This window comes from Lissotriton vulgaris, chromosome 5 (genome assembly GCF_964263255.1).
Source record: "Lissotriton vulgaris chromosome 5, aLisVul1.2, whole genome shotgun sequence".
In the NCBI taxonomy this organism is placed as follows: Eukaryota; Metazoa; Chordata; class Amphibia; order Caudata; family Salamandridae; genus Lissotriton; species Lissotriton vulgaris.
The window spans coordinates 2,032,150,437-2,032,174,032 of record NC_141693.1 but is presented as its reverse complement, the minus strand read 5'-3'; the positions used below and the strand labels follow the sequence as shown (position 1 = coordinate 2,032,174,032).

Sequence of the window (23,596 nt, the reverse complement as noted above, 5' to 3'; positions counted from 1 at the left end):
GAGGGGTCACCGACACACTGGGGAGGGGTCACCGACACACTGGGGAGGGGTCACTGGACACACTGGGGAGGGGTCACAGACACACTGGGGAGGGGTCACCGACACACTGGGGAGTGGTCACAGACACACTGGGGAGGGGTCACTGGACCCACTGGGGAGGGGTCACAGACACACCGGGAGGGGTCACAGACACACTGGGGAGGAGTCAAGGACACACTGGGAGGGGTCACAGACACACTGGGGAGGAGTCACGGACACACTGGGGAGGGGTCCCCGACACACTGGGGAGGGGTCACCGACACACTGGGAAGGGGTCACCGACACACTAGGGAGGGGTCACCGACACACTGGGGAGAGGTCACAGACACTGGGGAGGGGTCACCGACACACTGGGGAGGGGTCACGGACACACTGAGGAGGGGTCAAGGACACACTGGGGAGGGGTCACGGACACACTGGGGAGGAGTCACGGACACACTGGGGAGGGGTCACCGACACACTAGGGAGGGGTCACCGACACACTGGGGAGAGGTCACAGACACTGGGGAGGGGTCACCGACACACTGGGGAGGGGGCACGGACACACTGAGGAGGGGTCAAGGACACACTGGGGATGGGTCACCGTCACACTGGGGAGGAGTCACGGACACACTGGGGAGGGGTCACCGACACACTGGGGAGGGGTCACGGACACACTGGGGAGGGGACACCGACACACTGGGGAGGGGTCACCGACGCACTGGGGAGGGGTCACCGACACACTGGGGAGGGGTCATGGAGACACTGGGGAGGGGTCACCGACACACTGGGGAGGGGTCACCGACACACTGGGGAGGGGTCACGGAGACACTGGGAAGGGGTCACTGACACACTGGGGAGGGGTCACAGACACACCGGGAGGGATTACGGACACACTGGGGAGGGGTCACGGACACACTGGGGAGGGGTGACAGACACACTGGGGAGGGGTCATGGACACACTGAGGAGGGGTCAAGGACACACTGGGGAGGGGTCACGGACACACTGGGGAGGGGTCACCGTCACACTGGGGAGGGGTCACCGACACACTGGGGAGGGTCACCGACACACTGGGGAGGGGTTACTGGACACACTGGGGAGGGGTCACAGACACACTGGGGAGGGGTCACCGACACACTGGGGAGTGGTCACAGACACACTGGGGAGGGGTCACCGACACACTGGGGAGGGGTCACTGGACACACTGGGGAGGGGTCACAGACAAACTGGGGAGGGGTCACGGACACACTGGGGAGGGGTCACTGGACACACTAGGGAGGGGTCACCAACACACTGGGGAGGGGTCACCGACACACTGGGGAGGGGTCACCGACACACTGGGGAGGGTCACCGACACACTGGGGAGGGGTTACTGGACACACTGGGGAGGGGTCACAGACACACTGGGGAGGGGTCACCGACACACTGGGGAGTGGTCACAGACACACTGGGGAGGGGTCACCGACACACTGGGGAGGGGTCACTGGACACACTGGGGAGGGGTCACAGACAAACTGGGGAGGGGTCACGGACACACTGGGGAGGGGTCACTGGACACACTAGGGAGGGGTCACCAACACACTGGGGAGGGGTCACCGACACACTGGGGAGGGGTCACTGGACACACTGGGGAGGGGTCACAGACACACTGGGGAGGGGTCACCGACACACTGGGGAGTGGTCACAGACACACTGGGGAGGGGTCACTGGACCCACTGGGGAGGGGTCACAGACACACCGGGAGGGGTCACAGACACACTGGGGAGGAGTCACGGACACACTGGGAGGGGGTCACATACACACTGGGGAGGAGTCACGGACACACTGGGGAGGGGTCACCGACACACTGGGGAGGGGTCACCGACACACTGGGGAGGGGTCACCGACACACTGGGAAGGGGTCACCGACACACTGGGGAGGGGTGACGGACACACTGGGGAGGGGTCACAGACACACTGAGGAGGGGTCAAGGACACACTGGGGAGGGGTCACGGACACTCTGGGGAGGGGTCACCGTCACACTGGGGAGGAGTCACGGACACACTGGGGAGGGGTCACCGACACAACGGGGAGGGGTCACCGATACACTGGGGAGGGGTCACCGACACACTGGGGAGGGGTCACGGAGACACTGGGGAGGGGTCACCGACACACTGGGGAGGGGTCACTGGACACACTGGGGAGGGGTCACAGACACACTGGGGAGGGGTGACGGACACACTGGGGAGGGGTCACAGACACACTGAGGAGGGGTCAAGGACACACTGGGGAGGGGTCACGGACACACTGGGGAGGGGTCACCGACACACTGGGGAGTGGTAACGGGACCCACTGGAAGGGGGTCACTGGACCCACTGGGGAGGGGTCACGGGACCCACTGGGGAGGGGTCACATACACACTGGGGAGGGGTGATGGACACACTGGGGAGGGGTCACAGACACACTGGGGAGGGGTCACGGACACACTGGGGAGGGGTCACGGACACACTGGAGAGGGGTCACAGGCACACTGGGGAGGGGTGACGGACACACTGGGGAGGGGTCACAGACACACTGAGGAGGGGTCAAGGACACACTGGGGAGGGGTCACGGACACACTGGGGAGGGATCACCGTCACACTGGGGAGGAGTCACGGACACACTGGGGAGGGGTCACAGACACACTGGGGAGGGGTGACGGACACACTGGGGAGGGGTCACGGACACACTGGGGAGGGGTCACGGACACACTGGGGAGGGGTGACGGACACACTGGAGAGGGCTGACGGACACACTGGGGAGGGGTCACGGACACACTGGGGAGGGGTGACGGACACACTGGGGAGGGGTCACAGACACACTGGGGAGGGGTCACGGACACACTGGGGAAGGGTCACAGACACACTGGGGAGGGGTCACCGACACACTGGGGAGGGGTCACGTACACACTGGGGAGGGGTCACGGACACACTGGGGAGGGATCACCGACACACTGTGGAGGGGTCACAGACACACTGGGGAGGGGTCACGGACACACTGGAAGGAGTCACTGACACACAGGGGAGGGGTAACGGACACACTGGGGAGGGGTCACAAACACACTGGGGAGGGGTCACTGGACACACTGGGGAGGGGTCACAGACACACTGGGGAGGGGTCACGGATACACTGGGGAGGGGTCACGGACACACAGGGGAGGGTCAAGGACACACTGGGGAGGGGTCACGGACACACTAGGGGGGGTCAAGTGACACTGGGGAGGGGTCAAGTGACACTGGGGAGGGGTCAAGTGACACTGGGGAGGGGTCATGTGTCACACTGGGGAGGAGTCCTGGGACCCACTGGAGGGGGATCAGGTGACCACGGGGGAGGGGTCAAGTGACACTGGGGAGGGGTCATGTGACACACTGGAAGGGGGTCATGTGACACACTATAGGGGATCATGTGACACTGGAAGGGGTCATGGGAGACACTGGGGAGGGCTCATGGGAGACACTGGGGAGGGGTCATGGGAGACACTGGGGAGGGGTCATGGGAGACACTGGGGAGGGGTCATGGGAGACACTAGGGAGGGGTCATGGGTCACACTGGGGAGGGGTCATATGACACACTGGGGAGAGGTCATGGGAGACACTGGGGAGGGGTCATGAGAGACACTGGAAGGGGTCATGAGAGACAATGGGGAGTGGTCATGGGAGACCCTAGGGAGGGGTCATGGGAGACACTGGGGAGGGGTCATGGGAGACACTGGGGAGGGGTCATGGGAGACACTAGGGAGGGGTCATGGGTCACACTGGGGAGGGGTCAATTGACACACTGGGGAGGGGTCATGGGAGACACTGGGGAGGGGTCATGAGAGACACTGGGGAGGGGTCATGGGAGACACTGGGGAGGGGTCATGGGTCACACTGGGGAGGGGTCATGACACACTGGGGACGGGTCATGGGAGACACTGGGGAGGGGTCATGAGAGACACTGGAAGGGGTCATGAGAGACAATGGGGAGGGGTCATGGGAGACACTAGGGAGGGGTCATGGGAGACACTGGGGAGGGGTCATGGGAGACACTGGGGAGGGGTCATGGGAGACACTAGGGAGGGGTCATGGGTCACACTGGGGAGGGGTCATATGACACACTGGGGAGGGGTCATGGGAGACACTGGGGAGGGGTCATGAGAGACACTGGAAGGGGTCATGGGAGACACTAGGGAGGGGTCATGGGTCACACTGGGGAGGGGTCATGGGAGACACTGGAAGGGGTCATGAGAGACAATGGGGAGGGGTCATAGGAGACACTGGGGAGGGGTCATGGGAGACACTGGGGAGGGGTCATGGGTCACACTGGGGAGGGGTCACGGGACCCACTGGGGAGGGTCATGTAACACTGGGGAGGGGTCATGTAACACTGGGGAGGGGTCATGTGACACACTGGGGAGGGGTCACAGGACACATTGGGGAGGGGTCATGGAAGACACTAGGGAGGGGTCATGTGACACAGTGTGAAGGGTCACAGGACACACTGGAAGGGGATCATGTGACACGCTGGACGGGGATCATGTGACACACTCAGGAGGGGTCAAGTGACACTGGGGAGGGGTGAAATAACTCACTATGGGACAAGTGTACGTTGCTCACTAGGGAGGCCATCGGTAACAGCCCATGGGGAAGGTCCACCTGGTCTGGCACACTGGGAAGGGCACAAGTGACTCGCTTTGGGGTGTAAACGTGGCACACTGTGGGGTGTACACATGGCACACTGCGGGGTGTACAAGTGACTCACTGTGGGGTGTACATGTGGCACGCTGTGGCACGTTGTGGGGTGTACACGTGGCACACTGTGGGGTGTACAAGTGACTCACTGTGGGGTGTACATGTGGCACGCTGTGGAGTGTACACCTGGCACACTGGGAAGGGCACAAGTGACTCGCTGTGGGGTGTACACATGGCACACTGCGGGGTGTACAAGTGACTCACTGTGGGGTGTACATGTGGCACGCTGTGGGGAGTACACGTGGCACAATGCGGGGTGTACAAGCGACTCACTGTGGGGTGTACATGTGGCACGCTGTGGAGTGTACACGTGGCACACTGTATGGTGTACACGTGACACACTGTGGTGTACATGTTGTTCACAGTTTGGTGTACACGTGGCACACTGGGGTGTACACGTGGCACACTGTGGAGTGTACACATGGCACACTGTGGGGTGCACACATGGCACACTGTGGGGTGTACACGTGACTCACTGTGGGGTGTACACGTGGCATGCTGTGGGGTGTACATATGGCACACTGTGGGGTGTACACATGGCACACTGCAGGGTGTACAAGTGACTCACTGTGGGGTGTACATGCGGCACTGTGGGGTGTACACGTGGCACACTGTATGGTGTACACGTGACACACCGTGGTGTACATGTGGTTCGCAGTTTGGTGTACACGTGGCACATTGTGGGGTGTACACATGGCACACTGTGGGGTGTACACGTGGCACGCTGTGGGGTGTACACGTGGCACGCTGTGGGAGGTACACTTGGCGAGGGCCATAGTGGCACACTGGCAAGAACGCTGCTGGCACAGTGATGGCACGGGGACAATGCCACGTTGAGAGGAGACATTGGCACTGTATGCAAGGTACAGGTGGCATGCTTTGAGGAAAGCTGTGCGTGGCACGCACAGGGCAGGTGGCATGCATTGAGGAAAGCTGTGCGTGGCATGCAGGGGCTGGTGGGGTGCATTGAGGAAAGCTGTGCGTGGCACGCAGGGGCTGGTGGGGTGCCACAGAATGGACCAGTGGTCCTGTGTAGATAGGGGGCAGGGTGGGCACCATGGAGGGACCTCACTCTCTTGTATGTCTCCCCTCAGAGCCTGCACACTCACTGCCAGCGCTGTGTCGTCATCACCAGCTCCAGCCACCTGATAGGCAGCCACCTGGGCCCAACGATTGACCAATCAGAGTGCACGATCCGCATGAACGACGCGCCCACCACAGCCTACGAGCTGGACGTTGGCAGCAAGACCACCTTCCGCGTGGTGGCCCACTCAAGTGTTTACAGGGTGCTCCGGAGGCCTCAGGAGTTCCTTAACAAGTCCCAGGAGACCACCCTCATCTTCTGGGGACCCACCAACAAGATGCAAAAGGAGAGCAAGGGCAACCTGCTGCAGATCATCCGCCATGCCACCGCCAGCTTCACCAACGTGGCAGCCTTCATCATCTCCCCTGGCAAGATGAAGAGCTTCGACGACTTATTCCGTGGAGAGACCGGGAAAGACAGGTGCGTCTCAAACCTGGCAGCATGCGGTGAGGTGCAGGAACCAGCTACTAAGAGGGTGGGGGGAGGGTGCTCAGAGGCGTGACGTGCTATCAGAGGCCCTGTGCTACATGCGTGAGGGTGGGGGGGGCTCAGAGGCGTGACGTGCTCTCAGAGGCCCTGTGCTACATGAGTGAGGGTTGGGGGTGCTCAGAGGCGTGACGTGCTATCAGAGGCCCTGTGCTACATGCGTGAGGGTTGGGGGGTGCTCAGATGTGTGACGTGCTATCAGAGGCCCTGTGCTACATGCGTGAGGGTGAAGGGGGGGGGGGGGGGCTCGGAGGTGTGACGTGCTCTCAGAGGCCCTGTGTTCCATGCGCGAGTGTTGGGGGGTTCTCAGAGATGTGAAGTGCTATCAGAGGCCCTGTGCTACATGCGTGAGGGTGGGGGGGCTCAGAGGCGTGACGTGCTCTCAGAGGCCCTGTGCTACATGCGTGAGGGTGGGGGTGCTCAGAGGTGTGAGGTGCTCTCAGAGGCCCTGTGCTACATGTGTGAGGGTGGGGGGGGCTCAGAGGCGTGACGTGCTCTCAGAGGCCATGTGCTACATGCGTCAGGGTTAGGGGGGTGCTCAGAGGTGTGACGTGCTCTCAGAGGCCCTGTGCTACATGCGTCAGGGTTGGGGGGGTGCTCAGAGGCGTGACGTGCTCTCAGAGGCCCTGTGCTACATGCGTGAGGGTTGGGGGGTGCTCAGAGGCGTGACGTGCTCTCAGAGGCCCTGTGCTACATGCGTGAGGGTTGGGGTGCTCAGATGTGTGACGTGCTATCAGAGGCCCTGTGCTACATGCGTCAGGGTTGGTGGGGTGCTCAGAGGCGTGACGTGCTCTCAGAGGCCCTGTGCTACATGCGTGAGGGTTGGGGGTGCTCAGAGGCGTGACGTGCTATCAGAGGCCCTGTGCTACATGCGTGAGGGTTGGGGGGTGCTCAGATGTGTGACGTGCTATCAGAGGCCCTGTGCTACATGCGTGAGGGTGAAGGGGGGGGGGGGGGGCTCGGAGGTGTGACGTGCTCTCAGAGGCCCTGTGCTACATGCGTGAGGGTTGGGGTGCTCAGATGTGTGACGTGCTATCAGAGGCCCTGTGCTACATGCGTCAGGGTTGGTGGGGTGCTCAGAGGCGTGACGTGCTCTCAGAGGCCCTGTGCTACATGCGTGAGGGTTGGGGGTGCTCAGAGGCGTGACGTGCTCTCAGAGGCCCTGTGCTACATGCGTCAGGGTTGGGGGGGTGCTCAGAGGCGTGACGTGCTCTCAGAGGCCCTGTGCTACATGCGTCAGGGTTGGGGGGGTGCTCAGAGGCGTGACGTGCTCTCAGAGGCCCTGTGCTACATGCGTCAGGGTTGGGGGTGCTCATGATGCAGCGCTTCCACGGAAATAATTTTTAAATTCTCATCACTTTTCCCTGAAGTATCTAATCATTCATTTACTCACCAGTGGGGCCCATAGCCCTGCGAGTCGCTCATACACATGTTCTTTCTACTTCATGGTTTGGTGAGAATCAAAGGCGAGCTGCTGGATCATAGCGGAGTGTCTAAAATGTAACTACCTTTTTATAATACATACATCTGCAGTTTAGATTGTTTGCCATGGTTTTTCTTTTAATACAATGAAATATTCAGACGCACCACCTTTGATTGTCCTTAGATCTGCTAGTGACAATGAGGCTAAGGATGAACAAGACCAGCTTCATTCTTCATTTATATAATTTTTAATTAAAGAAGATTCTCCTAGCATAATCGGTTTTATTCACTTTGAATTCATTTATTGCAATTAGTTATAAGGAAAGATAAAGAATTTCTCTAACTCGCACAGTTATATTTCCTTTCATTTTAAGTTTAAAGAAAATGAATGCAGTAATTGACATTTACAGGGCATATTTACGAAAGACATAATAGTTCCCAAATTCTATCTCTCTATTCCCTCAAGCTATTTACCCTCATCTACAGACTCCAAACTCATTCAAACAAAGCTTAAAGTGGTAAAATATAAGTTCTTACGCTCCAAGGAGATTCAGCATTCCGGCAGCATGTCAGGACACGCAGATGGAAATTGAAAAGAGCTTCCTTCTAAACTCCTATTCTTTTATACCCTTTTTTACTAGCTAAACTATCTAAATTCGGTAACATTTGGGGTCTCCGATGATTCTGATTGGTTGGTCCAAGGGGTGGACGAGCGTAACCTCATCATCTTGTTACTTGACTTCCGCAGAGTCGGCAAAATGAATTTGACCATTGTCTTTAAGGCCACCAGTTCCATCGTGTCCTTTAAATTGCTATTTTCACATGCTTTACAGTACGATGTCCATTTTATTGGTCGTCCGTCGGGGTTTCAGAGCACATCGTCCTTGGCCTGCTCCGCTCAGCACAGTCAGCTCCTACGCGTCTGCAGCTCCGCTCAGCACAGTCAGCTCATACGCGTCTGCAGCTCCGTTCAGCACAGTCAGCTCCTACGCGTCTGCAGCTCCGCTCAGCCAGCGCACGCGCGCTTCACATTAATCTCGGAGTCATGAAAATCGTCCACCTTGGACTCGGCCTCACAGGCCACAACGGGAACTATTATAGAAACTGTTGGACAGGCCACATGACGGGCCGCTCTCCCCCGGCTCGACCAGGCCCGAGCCCAGTCATACAAGCACCACACACCACCATTGTACGTCCTACGTCCCCTCAGGGACACCTGCCCTCGAACATGATCACCTCATGGGCCCGATCCACTGCCGACCCATGCGCTCAGCCTGGGCCGCCATCTTGGACACTTCATCACGAGGCCGCCTGGCCCCCGATCGACCTCAACCCTGGGCCTAGCCCGGCCTCAGACATTCCGGCACCACCCTCCACCCAGGAGGTGAGCGAGCTACTTGGCAGGTCAATGGGAGAAAGAGGTGTCGATGGCTCTCCCCCGGCCAGTGCCGCTCGCCCATCGCCTCCCCGGGCGCTGGCTCCACCCCCCCGCTGGGTGTCTGGACTCCCTCATCCCGGACCTCCCGACCTCCAAGTGCGAGGGTCCGGACATCAAAGCCCGCCAGCCCTATAACTGGGGCAGCTCCAGAGCAGGAAGGCAGTTGTATCTTGGAGTCGAGAGACGTAAAGAGGAACTCACCCTGGACGGACTGCTGGCGCTGCCGTAGCTCTGTCCTGTGCACCATCGTCCTGCCTGTTGGCGCTGCCACAGCCGTCGTAACCTTCATCCTTCATCGTCGTCCGGATCTGCTGGCGAGGCCGCGGACCGTTGTAACCGTCATCTGCATCGGGACCTGCTTGGCTTCTCCACGGCCCGTCGACCATCCGTCATCCATCCCGGGACCTGCTTGGCTTCTCCACGGCCCGTCGATCATCCTTCGTCCATCTCGGGACCGGCTTGGCTCCTCCACGGCCCGATCAGCAAACACACCGAGCTCGAGGATTGAGAGCTATTTAACTCATTGGCAACTAAGACTGTCCCGCTACCCCTTTTTCCTCAACCAGAGATCAGAACCGAGGGGACCCCTGAGTCCAGACCTCCTTGTATCATATCAACGTAACCTAAGAATTGCCTATAAAGTCTCGTTAACCTTCAATCTTGTGTGGTGTCCGTCTGTGGGGGGGGGAAGTTACTTATCTGTACAGTCGTTGGAGACGGCTCTCCCTGGAGACCTCTCCCCGTAATCTCGGCCGACCCTCCCGGTCCGTCTAACATTGGTGGCCAGCGGCGCGATCCGAATCACCGCATAACGTACAGAGAGTAGCTCACCCCACAACGAACAACAATGTCAACTAAAGAGAGCGGATCAACTGAGAAGTTCCAAATGGAAAAACTCGAGGAATACAGCCATCGTGAACTAAAGCAGTTCTGCATCGAACTAGGTATCGCTACCACCGGACTAAGTACCAAGGACGATTTCAAGCATGCCCTAGAATCTTGGGCAGAGACCGGGGATGTCGAAGCCCCTGAGCAAAGCACCGCGAAAAATACCAGCACGGGCCCTGAGGGGCAAAGAACCAGTCTCTCGCAAGACGAGATCCAAGAAAGAGAAAAAGCCCGACTACACGAACTCGAAATGGCCCGACTCAAGATGGACATAGAACTCAAATTGGCCGAGCAAAAAATAAACTTAGAGCACCTTCGCCTCCGAGAAGAAAGAGAGGAGAAACAGAGGCAAAGGGAGCTCGAGGAAAAAAGACTAACGTACGAGCACGAGCGGAACCTAGCCGAGATCAACCTGCGCAAACAGAATAAAGAGTTAGGGGTGCCTGACCGACCGTCCACCCCAGGGACCACGGAGAAAAAAGTGCACATCCCCAAGGATGTGGTCCGAGAATATTTTCGAGAAGACGACATCCAGCAATGGTTTAAGGCCTATGAAATCGCGATGACTGCGCACCGGATCGATAGAGCCGACTGGGGAGCCGGCCTATGGGGCAAATTCCTTAATGAGGGCCGCGATACTCTGTTACAGCTCCCAGACCACCAGATGACCTCCTACGACCATATGAAAGCGGCCCTCCTCACCCGCTATGGCCTCACGCCCGAGATGTACCGTCAGCGGTTCCGAGACTGCACACGCATTCCAGGTACAACTTGGGTGGACTATGTAACGTACTTTAGCAGAGCCTTCGAAGGCTGGATCAGAGGGAACAACGTCACGACCTACGAGCAGCTGTTCAATCTGATGGTATGGGAGCATCTGTCCAACAATTGCTTCATTGAACTACGCCAACACCTCCTCGACAGCAAGTTAACCGATCCCCGGCAGCTCGCAGCCGAAGCTGACCGGTGGGAGATCACCAGAGTGGGCCGGAATGGGTCCTACGAGCAGAACAGGAACAACAATGGTCACCCCCGACCCAGAGGAGGAGGAGGGGGCCAAGGACGAGGAAGAGACAACACTCCGGCCGCCCCCACTACCAGCACCACCCCCCCGGCCAACCGGGGCAGCACCCCGGCGCGACCGGGATACAGAGCCAATGTTACATGTCACCGATGCCAACGAGTCGGCCACTATGCAAACGACCCAAGCTGCCCGCAGTATCAGAGTCCAAGACCCCGCCAGGTGGCCGCCGCGGCACTAGGGGAAGAACAGATCTCCGAGGAACAAGAAACAGACGAGCAAGAGTATCAAGAGTGGGAGCCAGCAGCCATGACTCTCGCGTGCTTAGGGGGAAGAGACATGGTCCCGCGGGTCCCCCTACCCGCTAACACCCAGAAGTACAGCCAATGGGTGAGCATCAATGGACAACGGGCCGAAGCCCTTCGAGACACCGGGGCCAGTGTGACAGCCGTCCGCTGTCATCTGGTGACCCCAGAACAATATCTACCGAACATTCTCTGCCCTGTACGATCCGCCGACAACTCAGAGAGTCTGTGTCGGATGGCCTGCGTCCCCTTTGAGTGGGGAGGGGTCTCCGGCATGCTGAAGGTAACGGTCCGAGACGACGCCCCCGTGGACTGCCTCCTCGGAAATGACCTGGAAAGCTCCCCGTGGGCAGCCGTGGAGCGAAAAGAACACTTGGGGATGTTGGGCGTCCCAGACTGGGCGTGCGTCACCACCCGGTCCATGGCCGCCCGTGCCAACCCTCACCCCGAAGAACCAGAATGGCCGGCGCCACCGCCCCCGGTCGCCCCCGCCGAGACCCCCGACCATGGTATCCCCCTCGAACTTGCCCAACCTCCCGACCTTGCTAATCTTGACCAGTGGGCTCAAGAAGGGGGACCCACACAAGAACAATTTCGTCAGGAGCAGGAGACTTGTCCCTCCCTTGAGGGACTCCGACAACAAGCGCTCGCCCAAAGCGCAGGGGATACCTCCGGAACTCATTGGGTCTACTGGGACAATGACCTATTGTACAGCGAGCAACGAATCGCCGAGCTAGGGGCCAACCGAGTACTAGTGGTGCCCCTCCGCTTTAGAGACTTCCTGCTAAATCTGGCCCACGATGTCCCCCTGGCAGGGCACCTGGGACAAGATAAAACCTACAGCCGCCTAGTGACCCACTTCTTCTGGCCAAAAATGAGAAACGATGTGCACCAGCATTGCCGATCTTGCCCCACGTGCCAAGCCAGTGGGAAGAGCGGCCGCAAATTAAAGGCCCCCCTGCAACCCTTTCCAGTAGTCACGACCCCATTTGAGAGGGTCGGAATAGACATTGTGGGACCCCTAGACCCGCGTACAAGACAAGGCCATCGCTTCATCCTGGTACTAGTGGACCACGCCACCCGCTACCCTGAGGCTATTCCTCTCCGGACCGTGACAGCCCCAGTGGTCGGCCGGGCCCTGATGGGGATCTTCTCCCGTGTGGGGTTCCCCCGAGAAGTCGTCAGTGACAGAGGCACAAACTTTATTTCCAAATATATGAAGTCCCTCTGGCAACAGTGTGGGGTCACCTACCGCTTCACGACCCCCTATCACCCCCAAGGAAACGGACTTGTTGAGCGGTTCAATCGCACGCTAAAAGGGATGATCGGGGGATTGGAAGAGCCCCTCCGTCGCCAGTGGGATGTGCTGCTGCCGTGCCTCCTCTTCGCCTACCGGGAGGTCCCACAGAAGTCCCTAGGCTTCAGCCCATTCGAGCTGCTCTATGGGCACCCAGTACGGGGGCCACTCAGCCTGATCAAAGAAGGCTGGGAGATGCCTCCGGCCAAGAGTCCGCCCGATGTCTTCCGGTACCTCCTCACCCTCCGCAACCAGTCCCGAAGGTTCAGAGACCTAGCAAAAGCCAACCTAGAGACAAGTCAAGAGGACATGAAGAAATGGTATGACCAGAACGCCTCATCTATTGAATTCGAGCCGGGGCAACAGGTCTGGGTAATGTCCCCCACAGAACCGTGCGCTCTCCAAGACAAATGGACGGGACCCTTCAAGGTAATCGAGCGCAAGGGTCCTGCCACCTATCTGATCGATATGGAGTCCGCCCGGAATCCGCTCCGAGTCCTCCACACCAACAGACTGAAACCCCACTTTGCGCGAACAGAACTCAGTCTCTTGATGGCCACAGACAATGGGGTTGAAGACGACTCCGAACCTCTCCCTGACCTCTTGCGGACCCAGGAGCAAGACGGCTCCGTGGATGGGGTCCGACTCTCGGAGTCCCTCACCAGAGAACAACGCCACGAGTGCCAAGCCCTCCTATCACAATTTGCCAGTCTGTTCTCCCTCACCCCAGGTGTCACTTCCTGGTGTGTGCACGATGTGGACACCGGAGACAACCCTCCTATCCGCCACCGGGCCTACCGCGTACCTGATCGGGTACGGGCCTGCATCCAGGCGGAAGTAGCTAAGATGCTCACGCTCGGGGTCATCGAGCCCTCAGACAGTCCATGGGCCAGCCCGGTCGTACTGGTCCCCAAAGCGGCCGCCCCCGGAACCACACCAGAACTCCGGTTCTGTGTCGACTACCGGGGCCTGAATGACGTCACCAGAACGGACGCACACCCCATCCCCCGGGCAGATGAACTGGTCGACCGAATGGGCGCTGCCCGCTACCTCAGCATCTTCGACCTGACGGCAGGTTATTGGCAGATCGGCCTCACATCCCGAGCACAAGAACGTTCTGCCTTCTCCACCCCCGATGGCCACTATCATTTTAAGGTCATGCCCTTCGGCATGAAAAATGCCCCAGCGACTTTCCAACGGCTCGTCAACCAGGTCCTGGCGGGGCTCGAAGAGTTCAGCGCCGCCTACCTGGACGACATCGCTGTGTACAGCCACCATTGGACCGAGCACCTCCACCACCTCCAAGCAGTACTACAAGCCCTTCAGCGAGCTGGCCTCACGATCAAGGCCAGCAAATGTCAAATTGGACAAGGGTCGGTGACCTACCTCGGACACCAGGTGGGAAGCGGCCTAGTGGCCCCTCTACAGCTGAAGATTGCCGCCATCCAGAACTGGCAACCCCCTATCACTCAAACTGAGGTGCGAGCCTTCCTGGGCCTCACGGGCTACTACCGAAGGTTCGTGAAAGACTATGGCACCATCGTGGGGCCTCTCACCGAACTCACATCAAAAAATCAGCCCAAGAAAGTGAACTGGACCCCAGAGTGTCAAGCGGCATTCGAACAGTTAAAGGCCGCCATGTGTTCCGCTCCTGTGCTCCAGGCCCCAGACTACAGCCGGGAGTTCATCGTCCAGACGGACGCCTCCGACCAGGGCATTGGGGCAGTCCTGTCCCAAGTGAACACCGAAGGCCTTGATCAACCGGTGGCCTTCATCAGCCGGAGACTCCTACCCCGGGAACAACGCTGGAGCACCATAGAAAGGGAAGCCTTCGCTGTGGTATGGGCCCTCAAGAAGCTCCGGCCCTACCTTTTTGGCACCCACTTTCGGGTACAGACTGACCACCGACCCCTGCAGTGGTTGATGCATATGCGGGGGGAAAACCCAAAACTGCTACGCTGGTCCATCTCCTTGCAAGGTATGGACTTCACGGTTGAACACCGGCCTGGGTCCGACCACGCCAACGCGGATGGCCTGTCCCGGTTTTTCCGCCTCGACGAAGAGAGTCCCCAAGAGGATGGGTAACTCTCCCCGCCTTCAGCTGGGGGGGACGCATGTTGGACAGGCCACATGACGGGCCGCTCTCCCCCGGCTCGACCAGGCCCGAGCCCAGTCATACAAGCACCACACACCACCATTGTACGTCCTACGTCCCCTCAGGGACACCTGCCCTCGAACATGATCACCTCATGGGCCCGATCCACTGCCGACCCATGCGCTCAGCCTGGGCCGCCATCTTGGACACTTCATCACGAGGCCGCCTGGCCCCCGATCGACCTCAACCCTGGGCCTAGCCCGGCCTCAGACATTCCGGCACCACCCTCCACCCAGGAGGTGAGCGAGCTACTTGGCAGGTCAATGGGAGAAAGAGGTGTCGATGGCTCTCCCCCGGCCAGTGCCGCTCGCCCATCGCCTCCCCGGGCGCTGGCTCCACCCCCCCGCTGGGTGTCTGGACTCCCTCATCCCGGACCTCCCGACCTCCAAGTGCGAGGGTCCGGACATCAAAGCCCGCCAGCCCTATAACTGGGGCAGCTCCAGAGCAGGAAGGCAGTTGTATCTTGGAGTCGAGAGACGTAAAGAGGAACTCACCCTGGACGGACTACTGGCGCTGCCGTAGCTCTGTCCTGTGCACCATCGTCCTGCCTGTTGGCGCTGCCACAGCCGTCGTAACCTTCATCCTTCATCGTCGTCCGGATCTGCTGGCGAGGCCGCGGACCGTTGTAACCGTCATCTGCATCGGGACCTGCTTGGCTTCTCCACGGCCCGTCGACCATCCGTCATCCATCCCGGGACCTGCTTGGCTTCTCCACGGCCCGTCGATCATCCTTCGTCCATCTCGGGACCGGCTTGGCTCCTCCACGGCCCGATCAGCAAACACACCGAGCTCGAGGATTGAGAGCTATTTAACTCATTGGCAACTAAGACTGTCCCGCTACCCCTTTTTCCTCAACCAGAGATCAGAACCGAGGGGACCCCTGAGTCCAGACCTCCTTGTATCATATCAACGTAACCTAAGAATTGCCTATAAAGTCTCGTTAACCTTCAATCTTGTGTGGTGTCCGTCTGTGGGGGGGGGAAGTTACTTATCTGTACAGTCGTTGGAGACGGCTCTCCCTGGAGACCTCTCCCCGTAATCTCGGCCGACCCTCCCGGTCCGTCTAACAGAAACAAACACAATTGAATGTTAATTATTGAATCATAGCCCTTCTGTTAACCTCCCCCTTACTAAGGTATCCCTGTTAGTTATTACCTAGCAAATAAAGCCACATTTATGCGTAATTTGCTCAACTGTCTTCATGTTTTTGCCACAAATAGACAAACAGTAAGCACATATATGCCAATTTTGGTTAACTTATAGCTTTTGCATTAATTTCAGACATCACATTATCACTCAGTTAGTCGATTATGGTTGCAACACAAGCAATTTAGTATCCCACGTGTATTTTGTGTGGGCGTTCTATTCTGTGTTGGTTCGTTTTTTTCCAAACCGCACGATTAGTTCATGTTACTGTTATGCGAAAGTGACTTCATGAGGGGTATACAACATTTTGTTATTCACCTCGCTCCATCACTTAGAGGCGTAACGAGTTATGCAAGGCCCTGTGCTACATGCGTCTGGGTGGGAGGTGCTCAGAGGCATGATTCGCTATCGGAGGCCCTGTGCTACATGCGTCAAGGTGGGGGGGGTTTCAGAGGTATGACATGCTATTGGAGGCCCTGTGCTACATGTGTGAGGGTGCTCAGAGGTATGACATGCTATCGGAGGCCCTGTGCTACATGTGTGAGGGTGGGGCGGGGTGCTCAGAGGCGTGATCTTCTATCGGAGGCCCTGTGCTACATGCATCAGGGTGGAGGGGGGGGGGGCTCAGAGGCGTGACGTACTATCAGAGGCCCTGTGCTACATGCGTGAGGGTTGGGAGATGTTTAATTACTATTAAAAATATGGGTTTAATTATCTTTCTAGCTTGTTCCTTTCCCGAATTATTGTATGAGTGTCTTAATCTGCACTCTGTGTTCCAACCTAGGACAGCTAGGCCAGCCTGTCACCGAAGGGCCATGGAAGAATTCATTTTCTTCATGTCCCACTTTTGGACCCCATGCACCATGCCTTGTTGGCTGCAAGGCTCACATAGGGAGGACCTACTGATATTCAAAAGAGCTGGGTTTACCTGTCAAAAGGGTTATTGTAACTGGTCGCACTGCGGGGTTTACATTGCAAACAGGCAGGCTGCACAGGGTAGGCCTGAAGTCATGTTTTCTTTTGCACAGCAGTGCACAGTCAGGTAAGTGCTGCAGCCCCCCAGGGCGTGGGTGCATGTCGGCACGTGTGCTGAGGGTTTATAGCAAAGTTAGATACAGGATTACCCACGTCCGTCATTTCTTAAGTGCAGAGCATGCGCACTGATCACTGGCGCAGAGTCTGAAAACAGCAATAAAATAGGGTCCAGGAGAAGGGCAAAAATCAGCGGTCCCCACGCAAAAAAGGCAGATTTCCTGCATGGAGAATATTAGCGCCCGCACTACTGCACAACCAGCAATGCCTAGTACATTGACATATTAGCCGCACATAATACTGTGCACTGTCAGATCCTCATAATACTGCACACTGTTAGTGCCACATAATACTGTGAAATGTTAGACCCTTGACCCGGTCACTCTACTACCGCACGGCCCCCGTGTGCCCGGATTCTGCTGCTGCTGCCTGCTTGGCCCTCTTGCTGCCGCCGTTCCTTAGGGCCCCTGCTCTCCAGGCTTGCCCTCGCTCTCCAGGCTTGCCCAGGCTTGCCCTCACTCTCCAGGCTTGCCGTCGCTCTCCCCCGCTCCGCTTTCCCGCTCTTTCCAACCCTCCCTCTTCTCCCAGCTGCTGCTCTCCTGCGGCCCAGCCCCCTTCTCCTGTCTCCCGCTCCCCATTCGCCGCCCCGCTCCTACCTCCCAGCTGCTCCTCCCTCCCACTTCGCCATAAATGGCGGGGACCGTGCGTACGCATAGCGGCCACGCGCAGCGGCCACGCCGAGCGCCAGAACCCCTGGACCCTGCCAGAGCCAGCCAACCCGACTGAGCTATGATGCCGCCACCCTCCACGCACTCAACACAAGCCGACATCCAGCCTGCTACCAAGCCACCCGAAAACGCACCCACGGAGCCTTCACCTGTCACGCCTGCTACTTCACCTGCACTCGGTCCTGCACCGCGCCAGCCAAAACAGCCGCCAACAACAACCACCTCAAGTGCATCCTGCTTAACACCCGCTCCATCCACAGGCACGCCGTCGAACTATGGGACCTCCTGGACAAAACGGCACCAGACGTGGCCTTCTTCACGGAAACCTGGATGAACGCCTCCTCAGCCCCCAACATCAGCATTGCCATCCCGGACGGCTACAAGATCATCCGGAGGGACCGCGTCAACCAGACCGGAGGAGGCATCGCCATCGCCCACAGAAACACTATCCGCATCACGACCAACACCGACGACACCCTCGCCACCGCAGAGCACCTGAACTTCCAGATTCACACCGACCCCAAGAACACCCTCAGAGGAACCCTCATCTACAGACCCCCGGGACCACGCTCACACTTCAGCGAGGCCATCGCAGACTTCATCAGCCCACTCGCTCTCGCCTCCCCCGACTACATCCTCCTAGGAGACCTCAATTTCCACCTGGAGAACGACCAGGACAACACCACCGCCCTACTAGACAACCCCGCCAACCTCGGATTCAAGCAACTGGTCAACACCCCCACCCATTACGCCGGCCACACGCTCGACCCTGTCTTCTCCTCCAGCAACCACATCTCCTTCAGCCACACCACCAAGCTCCACTGGACCGACCACAGCTGCGTACACTTCAACTTCAGGAAAACAACGACCCACCACCGACCTCAACAAAACCCCCAACGATGCTGGAGCAAGATCACCACCGACCAAATCACCACCTCCTTGCGCCTAAACCCTCCCACCAACACCACGGATCCCAACGAAGGAGCCCGCAACCTCTCACAGTGGATCACCGACTGCGCCAACACCCTTGCTCCACTGAAAAACCCTCCCAGCAACCTCAACAGCAAGAAAGCCGCGTGGTTCACCAACTATCTCAAAGACTCCAAGAAATCCTGCTGTGACCTCGAGAAAGCCTGGCGCCACAACCAGTCAACGGACAACATGACAGCCCTCAAGAACGCCACCCGCAAACACCACCAGCTAATCCGCACCACCAAAAGGTCATCCTTCAGAGAACGACTGGACAACAACACCCACAACAGCAAGGAACTCTTCAACGTCGTGAAAGAGCTCTCCAACCCCAACGCCAGCAACAACAACATCACGCCTTCTCAAGACCTCTGCAAGTCTCTGGCCACCTTTTTTCACCGTAAGATCATCGACATACATGACAGCTTCGGCGCTCAGAACACGTACCCCACCACGGAACCTACCCCCCCCACCACCACTATGTGTGCCTGGACTCAGGTCAGCACAGAAGATACCACCCACACGATGAACACCATCCACTCGGGCTCCCCAGCCGATCCCTGCCCACACCACATCTTCAACAAAGCCGACTCCATCCTTGCACCCAAATTTCGGGACATCATCAACAATTCCTTCATATCCGCCACCTTCCAGAAGAGCTGGAAGCACGCAGAGATCAGCGCCCTCCTGAAGAAACCCACCGCAGACCCCTCAGACGTCAAAAACTTCCGCCCCATCTCGCTCCTCCTCTTCCCTGCAAAAGTCATCGAGAAAACCGTCAACAAACAACTGACAGCCTTACTAGAGACGAACGGCTCCCTCGACCCATCGCAGTCCGAATTTCAAGCGAACCACAGCACCGAGACTGCCCTCATTGCGGCCACCGACGACATCCGGACCCTGCTGGACAACGGAGAAACCGCTGCCCTCATCCTGCTCGACCTTTCGGCTGCGTTCGACACGGTCTGCCACCGCACTCTGACAACCCGCCTCCGCCACGCCGGGATCCAAGGAAAGGCCCTGGAATGGATCACCTCCTTCCTCTACGACAGAACTGTAGTAATCTAGTCTCCTTCTTCTATGTCTATGCTTTATCAGAGCATTACTTGGTCATGTCCATTCCTATGGATACAGAATGTTTAGCTTTGAATACTGTGCTTGGATTCCCTGCTTGTCAGTTCCTGGGAGCTCTTGTGACTAATGGCTAATAAATAACACCTGTCCTACCATTTGTGGTTGTGTGGGCTCACTTCAAATTGGCGACGAGGTCTGGTCATAAGTCACTCAACCCACGTGTGTTCAAGCTTATCATCTGTCTTTGGAGTTGAATTGAAAGAAAATTTGGTTAATTTTTAACTCCTACGCTGATGGGATCAAGGATCTCAGCGTTTATCAAAAGCTGTGACCGTGATATGTTTTAAAACAGTGAAGGTTTAGATGTTTTAACTTCAATTCAGCTCCATTCATTAGGAAAAGATTCAGACTATCATCCTTGAATACAATACCTGGAAACATCAAAATAAACTGTGAGTAACCTCATTTGTTTTTTTAAAAAAAAGGGATATCCTCGCAGTTTTGTTTCATAACAGCTGGCAGTAGAAGGCACGTTGGTACTGTTACTTGGAAAATTAATTCTGAGACTGCAGATAATATTTTCGATTTTTTAAAATACATTTTTGTGCTTCACTCTGAAAGCGCAATATTTACATAGTGCTTTTAAAGTATTTTCATTATTTAATCACCTACTTGTCCTTTTGCTGCCCAACGGTTTTTTTGCCAAGCGGAGATCCGTTCATGCCTCTGTTCTTCGTCAAATGGTGACGTCGTAGAACCTTCGGCAGGTATCGCTGATTGTTTGAGCCTGACTCACCAACGTCGAGGGAACAGAACACGTAAGACGTAATTGGTCAACGTCACACGCTTTCTCCTGTTGCTTGGTTACAGCCTGAACAACGTTGAATGAACTGAACACGGAGCGTGTGATTCGTCAATGTCACACGTCACGCGCGTTCTCCTGTTGCTTCGTTATAGTTTAAACAACGTCAAGTGAACTTAACGCGGAGTATGCAGTTCCTCAAAGTCGCGCGCTTTCCTTCGTTGCACTGTTAGTCGCGGAAGCATTACGTTGTTCTTCCTGTTCTTTACGAGCCAAATTTCAACCTGCATCACTTGGAATCCATTTGGAAGAATAAAACTCTACTGATTTATGTGGTAAAACGAATTAATAACTTTTAACTAACACCTTTTCTACCTTACATCGTGGTATCTTTTGGAACTTACAAGTCAACAACGAAGCTATACAAGACAAGCTTGAATTTTATTATTTCTTTTGTAACAGCGGCATCTAGTGGCACATTGTCATTTCTGCAGGCAAAGTGTAATTTTGGTGTTCATGACTTTTTTTTTTTTTATTTAAATTTGTTTTTATTGTTGCAGTAAAGTATTTCAGCACAGAATAATCAGACCGCCGGCGTGGCTTCAACATTCGGCCACGAACAGCTATGTGTGCAACGTTTTCTTGCTATATAGGACTGGTATACATATACATGACTTCGGTGAATCAGTGCATTACAATCATGTAGAGGCTCCCGTAGGCTGAAAGGTGACGGGGCGGTATCGCCATAGGGGCGATGAATAAGATCAGATGGGTACTTTCATGCCGTTACGGCGCCGGGTCCAGATTTGTATTGTGCACACAGCAGTGTTACCAGTGAACAGGGGGGTAACGAAACTGTGGGAGGGAAGCATGTAGGCGCTAGCAGGGTCTAAGTCGGGAGAGAATGGCGGCGGGTGTCGAGGGGGGGGGGGGGGTTGGGGGGGGAGAAACCCATGGATGGCCGGACCTGCGAGAGGTCCGCCTAGGATATAGGGGGTTTTTCGGGGTCCGATTCTGGGGTGGCTCACTGCAGGTGAAGGCTACCGGTCTTCTCGGGTGGGGGGAGGGGAAGGGTCAGGCGGGTCTCCAGCCTGTGTGGACTGGCGGAAGCTGTGGAGGAGCATGGCCCATTCCATGGAGATGGGAAGCTTGCGCGCGCCTTTGGCTTCTTCTTCCCTTAAAGCGTCTTCCTCCGCTGCCGCCCATTTGTTAACCGCCCCCTGCCAGTGTGCTATGGGGGGACCCTCTGGGGATCGCCAGCGCATGGTTATACATCTATTGGCTAGTAGGAGCGCTAAGGACACAAAGCGCCTATGCACCGGCTCACGTTTAGAGATGTGGAGGATGCCTAATGTACTGGATTCCCAGGTGGCTAGCGTAGTGAGACCCGTGAGTTCCAGTAGTGTGTTGTGCACCTCCTGCCAGAAAGGTTGGAGATTGGGGCAGTCCCAAAGCATGTGACGGAAGTTCGCACCTGGGGAACAGCATCTGGGGCACAGGAATGGCGTGGAGGGGTAGTACTTTTGTAATCGCGCTGGGGTGAGATATGCCCTGTGTAATAAATAATATTGAATATTTTTGAAGCGGGCATTTCTAGAAACGCGCTTAGGGGCCTCAAGAGCTTTAGTCCACTCCGAGTCGTGTAGCGCACGGCCTATGTCCTCCTCCCAAGTGGCTCGTAGGGTCGTCAGGGGGGTGTGTGAGAGTTCCCGGATGGATTTGTATAGCCATGTGACCAGGTGGCGACCCACCCCCATATGTAGGATAGTATGTATTACTGGATGCGTGTCTGGCTCGCCATTTTGGAGATTGAAATGGGGTCGGTATCCGTCGAGCAGTTGCCTGTACCTGAGGAATTGGCCTGGGGGAAGCCCGTATTCTGCGACCAGGCGGTCCAGCGGTTTCAGCTGACCCTCCTCGAAGAGTGATTCTAGATCTGTGATGCCACAGCGGGACCAGTCGGCGAGTAGTGGGGCCGCAAAGTAGGAATCCTGCTTGGGGCCGCCTATTAGTGGCAGCAGCGGGGAGTATGGGGGTCTAGCAGGAGACAGCCGGTGAATCCGTAGCATGCAACGGCGCGCTATCGTCACCTGGAGGGGGTAAGTGCGCCGCGGTTTGGTGCCCGGGAGGAGCAGGCGGGTGAGTTCCGGAGTCACGATTCTACCGGTAGGGGTAACCGTCTCCTGAGGGTAACGGTCCGCCGTCCAGTAGGACAGCCACTGGAGCTGTGCTGCGAGGAAATATGCCTCGAAGGATGGAGCTCCGAGTCCCCCCTGTGTTGTGGGGAGTTGAAGAGTTTTCAGGGCGATTCTGTGGCGGCCTGCTCCCCAGATGAGAGTTCCTAAGAGGGAATCAACGTCGCGGAAGAAGGATCTGGGTGGTATCACCGGCAGGTTTGTGAAATGGTAGAGGAGCCGGGGGAGCATCACCATTTTAGCCAGGGCTATCCGTCCTATTGGGGCCAGCGGCAGCTTATTCCAGAAGGCGACCGTCGGGCGCAGACTCTCGAATACCTTGCGGTGATTGCCCTCAAAGATGTCTGCCGGAGAATGGTATAAGCGAACGCCGAGGTATCGGGGAGCCTCCGTGGACCATGAAAGCCTATGCGGTCCAAGGTCTATGTCTCGGGGGGGTAGGTCCGGGTGTAGGGGGTAAACCGTAGACTTGTCCCAGTTGACTTGTAGACCCGAGGCAGTCGCAAAGTCCGTCAACGTGACCCCTATGGGGGTTAGGTCCATTTCAATGTCTCGGACATATATGAGGAGATCATCCGCGTACATGGACACACAGTGGGTCCCGTCTGCAAGCGGCACTCCCCAGTCCATCCCCTCCTGACGCAGTCGAACCGCCAGCGGCTCGACCGCTAGCGCGAACAGGAGGGGCGATAGGGGGCAACCTTGTCTTGTGCCTCGTCGGACTGCAAACGCCGGTGAGATACGTTTCCCGATACGAACTCGAGTAGTGAGGTCGGTGTATAGGAG

The 23,596-nt window shown here is 57.2% G+C and overlaps 1 protein-coding gene across 5 annotated transcripts in view; it reads left to right on the top strand.

Moving 5' to 3' along the window:
- Positions 1–23,596, top strand: part of ST6GALNAC6 (ST6 N-acetylgalactosaminide alpha-2,6-sialyltransferase 6) — a 78,680-nt gene that overhangs the window by 14,160 nt on the left and 40,924 nt on the right. For all 5 annotated transcript variants that reach the window (XR_015296129.1, XM_086924944.1, XM_086924942.1 and 2 more), the window contains exon 5: positions 5,863–6,272. Coding sequence is in view for 4 of the 5 variants with exons in the window: in XM_086924944.1 (XP_086781070.1) it covers positions 5,863–6,272 (410 nt within the window). In the remaining variant the exon portion in view is untranslated. The remainder of the gene's footprint in view (positions 1–5,862; positions 6,273–23,596) is intronic.